This window comes from Nymphalis io, chromosome 4 (genome assembly GCF_905147045.1).
Source record: "Nymphalis io chromosome 4, ilAglIoxx1.1, whole genome shotgun sequence".
In the NCBI taxonomy this organism is placed as follows: Eukaryota; Metazoa; Arthropoda; class Insecta; order Lepidoptera; family Nymphalidae; genus Nymphalis; species Nymphalis io.
In genome coordinates, this window is record NC_065891.1 from 5,978,556 (window position 1) to 5,991,840 (window position 13,285).

General features: G+C 32.8%; 1 protein-coding gene across 2 annotated transcripts; it reads right to left on the minus strand.

Moving 5' to 3' along the window:
- Window positions 1-457: 457 nt before the first annotated feature.
- LOC126781581 (transcriptional regulator ovo-like) lies at window positions 458-12,875 on the minus strand. 2 transcript variants are annotated; one of them, XM_050506480.1, is made up of 4 exons: window positions 12,536-12,875; window positions 2,181-3,847; window positions 1,355-1,780; window positions 458-1,227 (listed from the first exon to the last, which is right to left on the minus strand). In XM_050506480.1, the coding sequence occupies exons 1-4, from the start codon at window positions 12,693-12,695 to the stop codon at window positions 1,042-1,044; spliced, it is 2,439 nt and encodes an 812-aa protein (XP_050362437.1). In that variant the 5' UTR covers window positions 12,696-12,875; the 3' UTR covers window positions 458-1,041. The 2 variants fall into 2 exon arrangements, with proteins under 2 accessions (XP_050362437.1, XP_050362436.1); XM_050506479.1 differs by having other exon boundaries at window positions 2,124-3,847.
- Window positions 12,876-13,285: the final 410 nt, after the last annotated feature.

Consider the following 13,285-nt stretch of genomic DNA (forward strand, 5'->3'; position numbering starts at 1 on the left):
GCAATTTAATCAAAAAATTGAGCATAATAGTACATAAAAAAATTACTTTCAGAATAAAAGCGATTCACAATATTTACCTCGATGTTTTGTTATGCTGTAACAATCAACGCACATAATAACTTAATTAAACAATTAGATAATTCTCACACTCACTCACAGCGCAGACCGTATCCAAACAATTCTATAATTTAAATTATTAATAAAACTAAAAATGCATTTAAACTTGGTACGACTTTTGGTTGCGACACCATGGAGGATATCGCAAAGTTTACAAATATATCATCGTAAGTACCAACAAAGACAAAATATAACATTAAGTACATAACACATAAAACTTGTGACATGATTTGTGTTATTATTTGAGAGACGATTAGAAGCTAATATCACTAAACGAGGAAAGAGATTCCTTATTCCTTATGTTGAGTTATTTCAAGACCTTATTGGCATTGATTTATTAATGATTTGGACAAAAACAGTCATCCGAATCATAATCGTTTCGTTTCAAGTCAGTGAAAATTTGAATACATATATTTAGCACCATCCAATCCAAACCAATCTAATAAAATTAACGCTGAATTGAAATGAAACTCACAAAAAATTATTAAAATTACAAATGTTTATCCACTTAAGGTAATCGATACTACTAATATTATATCTAAACTTAAAATAGATCCCGTACCATCACCAAAGATTGCACATAATACCCGATACTTTGATTTCTAATTGCAGTCGCGCCTACTTATTAAGGCTAGTGGATTTGCTTGACTGATAAAAAAAGGTATTTTATAATGGAACATAAGATCGGTGTTCCTAATTTGAACCTAAATCGCAGATGGGTTACAAATTGAGTTAATACCTACATTAAGTTTGGAAGACAGCGTATTCGATAAATATTAAAAATTAATTGCGTGGGCAAAAGTTTCACACACACTGGGATTTTTAAATCCTTTCAAAATTGCTTTTTATACGGACGGAATAAATTATTTTCTTTTCCAATTTTGTACCGAAACGGTACAAAATAGGTTACAATAACCGAATTTCTTAATTATGAACTGGCATAGGCAACTGGCCCAATAATTGATTGGCGAAGGATGCGTTTGTGAATTTGAAGTGTCTTTTATCGTAAAATTTTAGCAAAGCAGGAGAATAAGGATGTTGCTTTTTAAGATGCATGTAGTGTTCTTCAGGTTCTGATGTAGTGTGACCGCATTCTTCACACACGTACATCTGAAAAACAAAATTACCATATAAGAAAATATTTTATGATGCAATAAAAATACATAACAAATACAAATACTTATAATACATAACATATTTTTGAATTATAAATAGTTGAATTACATAATAAAGTTACCTTAGTTCTTCTTTCTTTGTATGCATAGGTATGTTGAACTCCATGGACTTTCAAACAATGGGATTCTAAAGAACATCTTTGGGTAAAAGATTTTTCACACAAATTGCATTTATATGGTCGGACTCCAGTATGTGTTCTAGTGTGCCTTTTAAGATCAAAAGTGTCATTGAAACCCTTGCCACAAAAAGTGCAGAGGTATCGTTTCACATCAGAATGGCATTTCATATGTCTATTTAAAAGTCTTTGAAGGCTGAAATTCTTGGAGCATACTCGACAAACAAATTTGGTCGGGTCGTCTTCGCTAACTAGAACTTGCTTATTCTTCTCTTCTTCTCTTTGTCTAGCATTTGCTTCTGTAGCTAACGGATTCTTAACGCCATGTCCGCCATTAATAAATTCTAATGGCAATTCAGCTGGCAGTCCTAACTGTAAAGAAAAAAGAAATTAGTGTTTTTTTTCTCATAAAGGACAGCCAAGTTGAAAAATATAACAATATTAGCAGCAATAACTAAATATTTTATGTGATAAGCTGAGCTTAATCAATTGTAGCTGTCCTCTTCAATATTTTTATAATCATATAATTCTATTTAATTTAAAGTACAAGAACATGAAAGTGCAATAGGTGAAAGCAAAAGTTGATTCAGGCTCAGCGTTATATAATAACGTTGTAAGTTTTGTCTTCAGTGTCAACAATATTCTTTGATTTTTTTTTAATGACACTGAAGGCAAAATAAATTGAAGCTTCGCCTTAAAATCAAATAATGCTTACCCTTTGCTGCAAGATTTGTATTTTGCTATCGTTGACAGAGCCATTCTTGAGACTTACAGCAGCAGCAGGACTGAGAGCAGAGTTCTCGATGTGATTGTTGCCATCCAGAGAATTATTTCCTCCCGGTGATGGCAGTGAAACTCCTGTTGGCGAATCCAAATCCAAAGCGTGATTTGAGAATGGAAAGCCAGGTGAAATTATTTGTTGCCTTTGTTGAAGTTGAACGTGAATTTGAAGTTGTTGCATTTGACCTTCGTTGTGTTGCAGAAGAGCCGGATTTAATTGCATTAATAAGTCTGGTCGTTCTTTAGCAAAATTGTAAGTAGAGCTTTGATCTTGGCTTGCGAATGCTAAGTAATTAGCTTTTTCGTAATACTGTCTGCTTAGACTAACATGTTCTGCCAGCGATTCAATATCGACTGCATTATGTACAGAGTCAGGCGTTATTGAGGATGATTCTCTTAACTCAGTATCGGTAATTGATTCAACATGATTATTAAGTAAACTAGCAAAATCTTCCGTTGAATCGGAAAGATTTCCCAATATCCCTTCATTCGGTGCAAAAGTCAGTGTAGTGTAAAATTGATTATTATCTATAACATCTTCCCCCATATCTACAACCATAGAATCGTCAAAATTACTACCATAGTTGCCAATGGCTCCAAGGTTTTCAATTTTATTTTCATAATCAATATCTTCATCTTTTAGAGCTAATCCATAATGAGCATTCTGCATTAAAGAATATTGTTTACTCTGTTCGGGGAAATTTGTATTTGTATTTTCAGTATTTTCACAATCCATATTAAATCCATTAATAATATTAAATTCATTAGAGAAGTTACCATTGGCATTGTATGTGTTTTGACCATTTTTAGAAGAAGGTCCTAGGGTTTCATAAAATGGAGGAAGACTACCAGTTGGTGGACTGTTTGGGCCGTAATTAGATCTACCATCGCGGCCATTGCCACCGCTACCTGAACCGCCTCCTAGAGCTCCACCCCCACCGGATGACGGGGTTGCACTACCTGTACCAGAACTAAAACTCCCTGTACCTCCACTGTTTTGCGAGTTTCCATTTGAACCATTTCCACCTGTTGATCGCCCGTGACCAGCAGCTGCATTAATAATTCCTGGAATTTTGTTCCCAGGGCGATTTCGTAATACTAATACGGGCCTAGCTAAAATACCATTCGCAATTTTGGAACTGCTAGTTCGTCTTTGCTCTCTAATTTTTTTTTCGGTTTCTTCATCTTCGGATTCTCCTCTTTTTTTTGCAATAGCATAATCGATAGGTTGATCTTGTTCAGGTTCTGGAGTAGGTAGTGTGGCTGGAAGTGTTACATTTGATAAATCTTTTTTATTGTCACGGAACTGAGATTGAGATGGTGTCCTTTGTATAACTGATACTTTTTGGCAAGTGACATTATTATCAATACCAGGAGATGGTGTCGACTCCGGAGAAGGCGAGTTTCTAGAAGGAAGGACAACGGGTTCGCTCTCTAATAAGTCCTTTTCCTCTTTAATCAAGGGTTTGCCTTCCGATTTTTTATCTTCGAGGAATACTGGTAAGTATTGCTTCCGTTCTGCTTGCGTAAGTACATGCCCTCTGTGGCTTCCATATGGAATTTCTCCCCCTAAAATTGACGATATAAATCGCCTAGGTTCTTTTGTACGTCGCTCTTGAGAATTTTTGTCGCTATGATTTTCACCAAATACGTCACGATCTGAAACAGAAAATGAACCTCACGTTAATATATACAATTATGTATATTGTCAAAAGATTATTTTATATAAAACAAGTTACTGAGCAATGTCTATTCTTGTTCGTTTGTAACGTATTCGTGTAGCGTCGCAGACGTAAGGCCTCGTTGACGTCACTGGTATGTGCCTCCATAACGGTAATACTCGCCTCCGCTTACACACCCACAACACTAATGTATGTATGTGTGTGTAAGTGTCGCAGTAATATAATTGACGTTCTAGTAGCTAATTCAAACTCCGACATCAGATTGATGACTTTGCATCATAAAAAGAAATAAATAGACTTATGTACTTGTAAGTTAAGCGCATTCGATTTCAGTCTAAGCTTATTTTTTAATGTTTAAGCATATACCTCACTTCAGTCTTCGATTATATCAATTTACTTATAATGAAAATATCAGGAAGGAAGTAATAGAATTTTTTTTTCTAGTTACACCAAAAAATGCGTAGGTAGCCAGTGAAAGTCCCAAGGTTGGTCAAAACGAGTTCCTTTGCCCTTTCTCGGCTTTTGTTAGGGATCCAAGGACGACGCCTGCATTGTTGCGCCTTCTTTTTTGTTTAATTCTCGTAATTGTATGCGTCTGAGCAGACGGGTGTGACAACATAACCTTCTATTATTTATAGATCGTGCATACCATATGTATAAAACACTAATTTAAAAAAAACGCATTAACGTACTTACTTTTATACAACACTTACATTAAAATTAATCGAAAAATGTAAATTCGTTGGACAACGTAAATTGTTTACGTTTAAATAGCTCGATTAGATAAATATTAAATTTCTGATGATTTTTTATTCGCGTCATTTTAAAACAGTATATGTAGTTAGTAAAAATATTAACTGTATCAGTATAAAATATGAAATATTTGCGGTTAATGTTGTTGTTGGTTTAATTTAATTTATAAATAAGAGTATTTATTGAATTGAAGTACTGAATTAAATTGCTGTGGACGTTAAGTAGCTCGTTTAGTATTAATAATTTAATATCGTTTAGAATCAAAAATAGAAATCTTCTATATCACAATTGATTACGGTTATTGATTGTATTGGCATTTTACATTACTAATTATTAATCTGTCAATATTAAATTCTAGAAAAAAAATACAACATTTTAAATTGTATATTTAATTAAAAACACCGTGATTTATTTATGAACGAATGTTAATAAAAGATTGCCATACGCGATACTTTATAAACATAGCATTGAAGTCATTGTTAACGAGGCCTATTTAAATAGTGCTGTTTTTGTTCTAAAACGGTAAGTCAAGGTCCCGTAATTATCATGTCCATATCTATTCAGTTACTTGCTGTTTCCTGTCGAGAAACTGTATGGACAACCTTGAATGCGAGCAGTCATTATTCGGCCATTACAGAGCTAGCCTTCTTCGCTCACCGCATTGGTTTTTGGAAATAATTATTCATACACGGTTTGAAACACTATAATTATATTATGTTTAAGTCATTTTACACCTTGTCACGCTTGGAATTAGAAATAAATTGTTATGGCATAATCTCTACAGTATAACAATATCTCTACAAATTACAAATATAAGAAAAGAAGCATCCTTTGACAAATTTATTTAAAATGTATGTTGTTTAGTACTATTTTATTATTTAATTATATCTAAAATTTGAATTGCTTATCATCAACAAGGCGAAGATAGCGTTTATTGTAACTGATAAAATAAATTAGAAATTATTATGTCCCTACATATTTAGCCAAGCTATTATTATTGTAAGCTAAAATACTGAACGAATTCTACAGCTGCAATTATTAAATATGAGATTTTTAAATAATCACAAATCAATTATTCATAGCAAATTAATATATATTTTTTTATCAAAATATTTCTTGTTTTATTAATTGTTATATTTATTAGGAGATTTGCAATGGTTAATTATAAATGAATTCTTTAAGAATTGCGTTGATGTCGTAAGATATCTTATTATTTTATTTATATGATTGCTTTTAACATTAGACATTCATATTGATTCTTTTATTTGCATTCAAAGTGTACATACAAGGAGACTATAAAACAGGTCATATAGGATAAAAAAAACTAACGAGAAACTGCGGGCGGACTAGTATGTCCTTGCGCTCGGGGTTATCGGACGCTAGTAGCATTTAAAGTATTAAAAACGTAAGACAGCTATGAAGAACCGCTTCGGACGGAGCACATAAAATTCCGTTGAAGCCTTTTTTCATAACCATAAGTACCGATAGCACACGGTACAGCGGGAGCACACTGGCCGCAAAGGATCGGTTGAAAGGTCGTTTGGAAGGACATTTTTTTGTTGAATTCTTGATTATTGTAGCTGCATCACGCATGAATGTTATATTTACTTGATGGTACGTACCTTTTGTCATTTACTAGTATTAAAAAAAAAATCTCTCTGTACCCACTTTTTTTGTTTTTTACGACATTTGTAAAAAATTACAGTTTATCTGTAAGATATTTTTATTTTATAAAAGATATTTTAACCATTACATTTTTATTAGGTACATAAATCTTACGAACGCCAAAATTGTACCTATAATTATATAGTAAACGAGCCTTCCGGATATTATCAACAGAGCACTGTACAAAAAACATCGCTAAATTACTTTTTGTCTCTAAACGAACGGCTACAAAAACTGTTCAACGCTTTATTATTACTTTGATCACAGCGTGAATCACAACCAGATTTGGCAAGGGTTAATGACCCAAATATGTTTGCCGAAGTGTTCAAGGCTAAAACCGACTAATTTGGTTTGCTAAACGAAAAAAATTCCGACATCTAAGACTACCATCTATTAATTTAATACATTATATACATTTCAGCTTGTTTTAACTGTTATTTGAAGTAGTTATACAATTAATGAACACTGCTATAGAATAAGGTTTGATAAAACTTACTTTGATACTCTTTTAACTTCTTTGTTATAAAAATTGTTACTTTATATATTTTAAACAGAGATAACAGCGAAAATAATTATGTTTTACGAATACAACATTCTTTAAATTCGTTAAACAGGTTCTGGGATTTAAAACTATTCAAATGTTATGTAGAACGCCTGTACATTGTCCTCAAACCTAAGAGGTCGTGGGCGGCGTTCAGTAAATCACTTCTAAATATCTATATGAAATGTTTATATTTTATAGCATAACACAACAATAGCTGAGATGACCTTACTTTAGTAATTATGTATTTAAAAGAAGAAAAAAAAAGTTGTCCAATAAACAAAAAATATCTGTGATTTATATAAGTAGAATCGCCTCTCAACAAAATATTACTTTATGGGCGATGCACATTTAAAACGAAATATATTATATTGAAAACAGATTAAAAATAAATAATCATCTTTACTACGAGGTGGTCTTTAATGCGTTTTGATAACAGAAACGGCCTTTAATATCGATGGAAGCTATCAAAATCTTACAGAATGCACTTAAGGCACAAGACTTTTTATCGTACACACAACATACATTTTTGTCGTCAGGCATGATAAATATTTGTGGAACTTTTGCTTCAGGTAGAATTTGAAAATTTTGTTTATAAAATACTGCTATGTACATATGTATATTTAAATCTACGTTTGACGTGCGTTGTATGTATGACGAATTATAATGAGTTACAATTTATACGGGATAAACAAACGAGCAATACTAATATTACCGTTTAGTTTAAACCACTAACCTTAATTATTTCAGTAATCACTTTGCAATATACATAATTTAAATATACCGTTGCTTAGTGCAAGGAGACATAAAACATTTATAAGACATCTTTATGTTTGTATGTATATTATTTTATTAAATCATTTACGAAGTTTTAATAGGTTCCATAAGCTCTATGTACATACTTGTATTTATATTCTGAGAGTAAATAATTGGGTTATCTTTATTTTCGCGTGCTCATTATAAAGTAAGAAATATTAACAGTTTGTTACACATTCATGGCATTATGACTGAAATTAATGCCTTATACATCTTATTGAACTGATAGTCACCTTTCAAACTTTAACCCTACATAAAAAAACCATGAGAATGATGTATTTAATATATCATACATAGTAATTGTTATAATATTTTATCAATTTGGTTAAACCGCTTCTATTAATACTTAAGCGTGAGACTTAAGACACCATTCTGGACGTCGTTAGCTCTGTCGCTAAGTCGACAAAATGTATGAATAATTAAAAAAAAATTACTAATTTTCAATTATGTGTAGATATTTAGTCTAAGATAGAAAAGGCTATTTTATAATTATGTTAGGCGATCAAAGTGATGTATTTATAAACGACAAATCCAGGTGCATAATAAACATGGAAGTCATCAAAAAATCTAGCATGTACAAATAAAGAAGCAGATGTATTTCCTTTGACTACGAGGCAATTAAAACTTGTGCCCGCATCTCGGCAGCTTATTGCAGAACCGGTGAACTTGAATATTTTAACAAGACATGTGTGACCATTCCTAGAACAAATGCCGCATCACGTGCAACCCATCTTGCTGCGGACACGCAAAAAATATGCCCTTATACAAGCTCTAAGTGGCATCGAGTATTGACTTCTGTAAACGTGAGTTTAAAACATATTTATATTTACCGGTTAGAGTAAAAATCTGTTAACATCTCACATGGCAATTATTTAATTGCAATAATTGCGTATTTATAACATAAACATGATAATAATTTAAATAAAATGTAAGGATACTTATACGTACAGTAGTTTTAACGTTATGTTCTAATTATTTGAATTACTTCTTTATTTTTACATTTAGTCTTGCATGCCTCAAGGGTCAGTATACTATTTTTGTTAAATTGAATTCAAGTTTTATTTGCATATAAGTAAAGAAAGAAATCAGATAATCTCAAAGATTTCTTAGTAAAGATACAATAACTGAGCAATTGAAAGAGCGTTATGATTAAGTGCAATTGTTTGGACCTAGCCGTTCCAAGAACGGTCTTACTCCATTATGAGTGTATTTTTATGATAGCAAATCTTTCAAAAGGTAAATCGTTAAAAAGAAACAATACACGGAGGATACAATAGCGAGCCGGCCACATGGTGAAATGTTTTTCTTTTTGTTAATCAAAGATTACTTTGTTACTGTTCACGTACAATGCAAATTTGAGATAAAGGGGTTGGAATAAATTTTAAATACCTTTTATACATTTGTTTTATATTTTTCAAAGAAATAGTAATAATTTTAATATGACTGATAAATCCTTCAAGATGGTTTAAATCTCAGATCTTCCTTATATACAAATGTAAATATTAAAAATTGATTAATTTAAATCGGACATCAACACCTATAAGTAACACTTGCTAAATCAATTATATATTATTCTTATTTTATTTCAAGTCACTTTTTTTTTACACAAGTTGTGGTCTCGAAGATACTTCTCAACATTTCCTTGACATTAATGTGAAATGTATGATCTAATTGATGGATGAATGCGTTCATATATGAGATATTTAATTATTGTATTATAGTTTTATTGAGAGCCAAGTAAAGAATTGTGCTTTAAATGTTATTTTCCTTGCTTTATTTTAAAATAATTGCATTGTTTTATTTATTATCCAGCATACAAGCGAATACAAGCGAAAACGCCGAGATGGCCCAGTGGTAAGAACATGTGAATCTTAACCGATGATCGTGGGTTCAAACCCGGGCAAGCACCACTGAATTTTCATGTGCTTAATTTGTGATTATAATTCATCTCGTGCTTTACGGTGAAGGAAAACATCGTGAGGAAACCTGCATGTGTCTAATTTAACTGAAATTCTGCCACATGTGTATTCCACCAACCCGCATTGGAGCAGCGTGGTGGAATAAGCTCCAAACCTTCTCCTCAAAAAGAGGAGAGGAGGCCTTTAGCCCAGCAGTGGGACATTCACACACAGGCTGTTACGGTATACAAGCGAATGTATAATATTATTTATCTATCGATTCAGTAATGTAATAAAATTTGTGTAAAAGTCATAAAATTCATTAAAATAAAAAACAATTTAAATAGCTGACAGTTTTATAGATTTTTAATAATAATTTAATTATAGAAATAAAACTTCATACGAAGAACACATAACGATAGCAACGCGTTGAAATCTTTTGTATAAGGTTATGAAAGTTTATATTTATGTTAATGTAATTTTTTACCTATAAAATTACTAAATATTCATTTGTTTTGTTAAGTAATAGCATTATATGTTGTAAAAGTATATTTTTTATAAATGTTAAGTATAATAATACACCATGTATTGGATTATTGTTACAAGGCGATACTAAACAATATTTACTGATATAATAATTACAAAAAACTATTAGACTTTAATAATAGCGAAGCGATAACAAGGATTCGACTCCCCTTGCCCTTATTTTATATTACACTTGTCCCCTGACCTTAAGAACAATTTGCCTTTTTGTACAGGTGTCAGTTCACCTGGAATTACGACGTATTCTGTTTGCCCTTTATGCCAAACGTTCCGATAATAGGAATGCGGGCTTTCCGTAACGGCGCGATCGATCAATATTTTATTGTTTTTTTTTCTTTTAACAAATTTTATATTGCATGATTTTTTATGTAAATATCAAAAGAAAAAAATTATAATTATTTTTGTGGACTATACTTTATGGACATATATATTATACTTGTTTTCCAATTTTTGACCTGGACATAATAATCACAGTTTGAAATTAGGCTTTGAACAAACTATATATATTATTAAAATTCTTGATGGAAACGGTCAGCAGGCAAGAACAGTACGTTAAATGTTAAACCGTAATACGTATTGTAGTTATTATTGAAATGACAGAGATCGCGGTGAGTGACCTAAATACAAAGCGACGAGCGGAAACGCGCCATTGTGCCGCAATCATTGACACCTCACACCACGGTTCCTGTCATGACTCGACTTGCCCATTTAAAACTGCATATATTCGCATGGCTGATGTTATCACATATTCGACGATAAGAATCCTAAAAAGCCAAGGATAATTTATATGAAGTTCATGGTCTCACTCTCGCGACTGTTTTAATTGGTTAAATAATCTTCCTCCTCGGATGTAACTAAAAATACAAGTAATTAATTAATTATTAATCTATTATTATTATTGTAGTCAAATTGGCCGTTTATATACCAATTGAGAGTGATTAATCCTATTCTGAGTGACTTTCCATGTGATGTTTTTTCTCAGAACTAGATAATTAACTGACTAGTGGTTACAACTGCTTTTTACTGAATATTATGACAATGCCGGTAATTTTCTAAGTATGTACCAAAAATTGAATGCGGTTCTTAATTACTTTTCTTTTCTTTTCTGGCGTGCTTAATTATCTTATTAAAACATTTTTACCATTCTTTTTAAATATTTTTGTGTCAATGTATTGATATTCTTGGGAACATAGATTGTAAAAAACAGTGTTTAAATAAAATTATGTGACTTATATACTATATACTTATAATAAAAATCCCTTTTTTCTTCTGGTAGACTATTCACATGGTCTATTGCTACTTTGACTTTATAACAATAAAGTCCATACAGTACAGTAACAGCCTGTTAATGTCCCACTGCTGGGCTACGGCCTCCTCTCCCTTTTGAGGGGAAGGTTTGGAGCTTATTCCACCACGCTGCTCCAATGCGGGTTGGTAGGTACAATACACATGTGGTATAATTTCAATGATATAAGACATATGCAGGTTTCCTCATGATGTTTTCCTTCACCGTCAAGCACGAGATGAATTATAAACACAAATTAAGCACATGAAAATTCAGTGGTGCTTGCCCGGATTTAAATCCACAATCGATTAAACGAATTTAAGATTCACGCGTTCTAACCACTAGGCCATCTCACCGCTCCATACTATTTTTAATTTATCTTTACACAGGAGAAGTCGCATTTAAATATTGTATATAGTCAAAAATTAACATCATTGTGTGACAACCCGTACAATATAATCTGCGAAAAGACGCAAAAACATGACAGTTATATCTGTGATTCACGCGCTGTTTCTACCTGACACCGTTAATATCCTTGGTTACGTTTTGTCCTGCTCGCTCATACTTTATGCGTTTATAAATCTTTAAAATGATAATTATATACATACTCTTCTGCGAATTGGTCCGCTACTGACGATCATCTTAATCCAAATTTTCGTTTGTTATTTTTGTCTAGTCGAATAAATCAGTCGTTATAGATACTTAAGTACAATCTAAACATTAAATATTGGCAAAAATGAGTTTATATTAAAAAGTTGACAAAAGAAAAAACACTCGAAGGATCACGCAAGTCACACATGATCGCAGGTAGACGTTTGTTGGCTTAGCGTGGTCGAGAACTGGATTGTCTGTGTGAGTATCCTTTTTTTTTGGTCAGGCGAGTAGCCGTTATGGAGGAAGTAAAAGAAAAAAGTATTTCATTTAAACCTTTAGTATATAATAACTTTTGATGGTTAGATCAATTATTGCCGATAGTAATAAAACAAAAAAATGAGAGCTAAAGTTTTACATGATATAATGAACTTCGAACAAGTGTTCTAAAATGAAAAGTAAAACGGCATGAAAGAAGTCCTTATTAATATGACATGATGACAGCAGAAGTGTTTGTAAAAATATGTCTAAATGAATGGATTCATTATGTAAAATGATTTTATTGGAACTTACCGACGCATTCCTTGTCCTTTTTGGAGAGGAGCGGTATGGGACCGTCATCGAGAGGAGAGCCAGGACAGAGTGGGTCACCTTTGCTTAGAAGCTCCTGACCCTCCTGTAGCTCTAGTTGCTGCTCATGCAGCCGCTTCTTTATAAGGAAAATCTTCGGCATTTTCAAATGCTAATTAACACTGCACTGGCTCCTTCAGTTCGTTAAAAATCACAAGTTCTTTTAAAATCACCCCGTCCAATATCGGTAAACACAAGTTTGCATCATAACACTACACGGTAAGTTTCCTCGCGTCGCTGTTTACTTTGTGCGGAGCAGCTAGCGGCACATGCGGTACCGTTGGCCGCTGCGAAAGGACTGAGAGCTCGTAGGTGTGCGGTGCCCGCGACACCGTTGCCCGAACAGGTCCGCCCGCGCCCGCGCCGGCGCCGCCCGCCCGGCCCCGTGCGCCCGCGCCGTCGTCGCCATAAAACCGCCTCTACGCTATGCCATCACAAATACAGATTCCAGTAAAAGTGCAGGCACATAGACGTCCCTGTCGTAATACTAATAATACCGTAATTTTTTCATGAACTTGGACCTCATTGTCTGAGATTTCACAGATTTAACAAATGTGTCGCATTATGTAATGCAATAAATTGGAAATTTATTTGAATTGAACATAACTTTATTTACTCATTAAACATTGCCGCATATTAAATGAAGAAATACCATATTTAGAATACTCGATAATAGATATATAACATTTATGA

Bases quoted from the DNA above. Each gene is read 5' to 3' on its own strand.
- LOC126781581 (XM_050506479.1), bottom strand. From the start codon at position 12,695: ATGCCGAAGATTTTCCTTATAAAGAAGCGGCTGCATGAGCAGCAACTA. The intron at 3,848-12,535 runs GTAAGTTCCAAT...TTTCTGTTTCAG, and splicing joins AAAGGACAAGGAATGCGTCG to ATCGTGACGTATTTGGTGAA. The intron at 1,781-2,123 runs GTAAGCATTATT...TTTTCTTTACAG, and splicing joins TACAAATCTTGCAGCAAAGG to TTAGGACTGCCAGCTGAATT.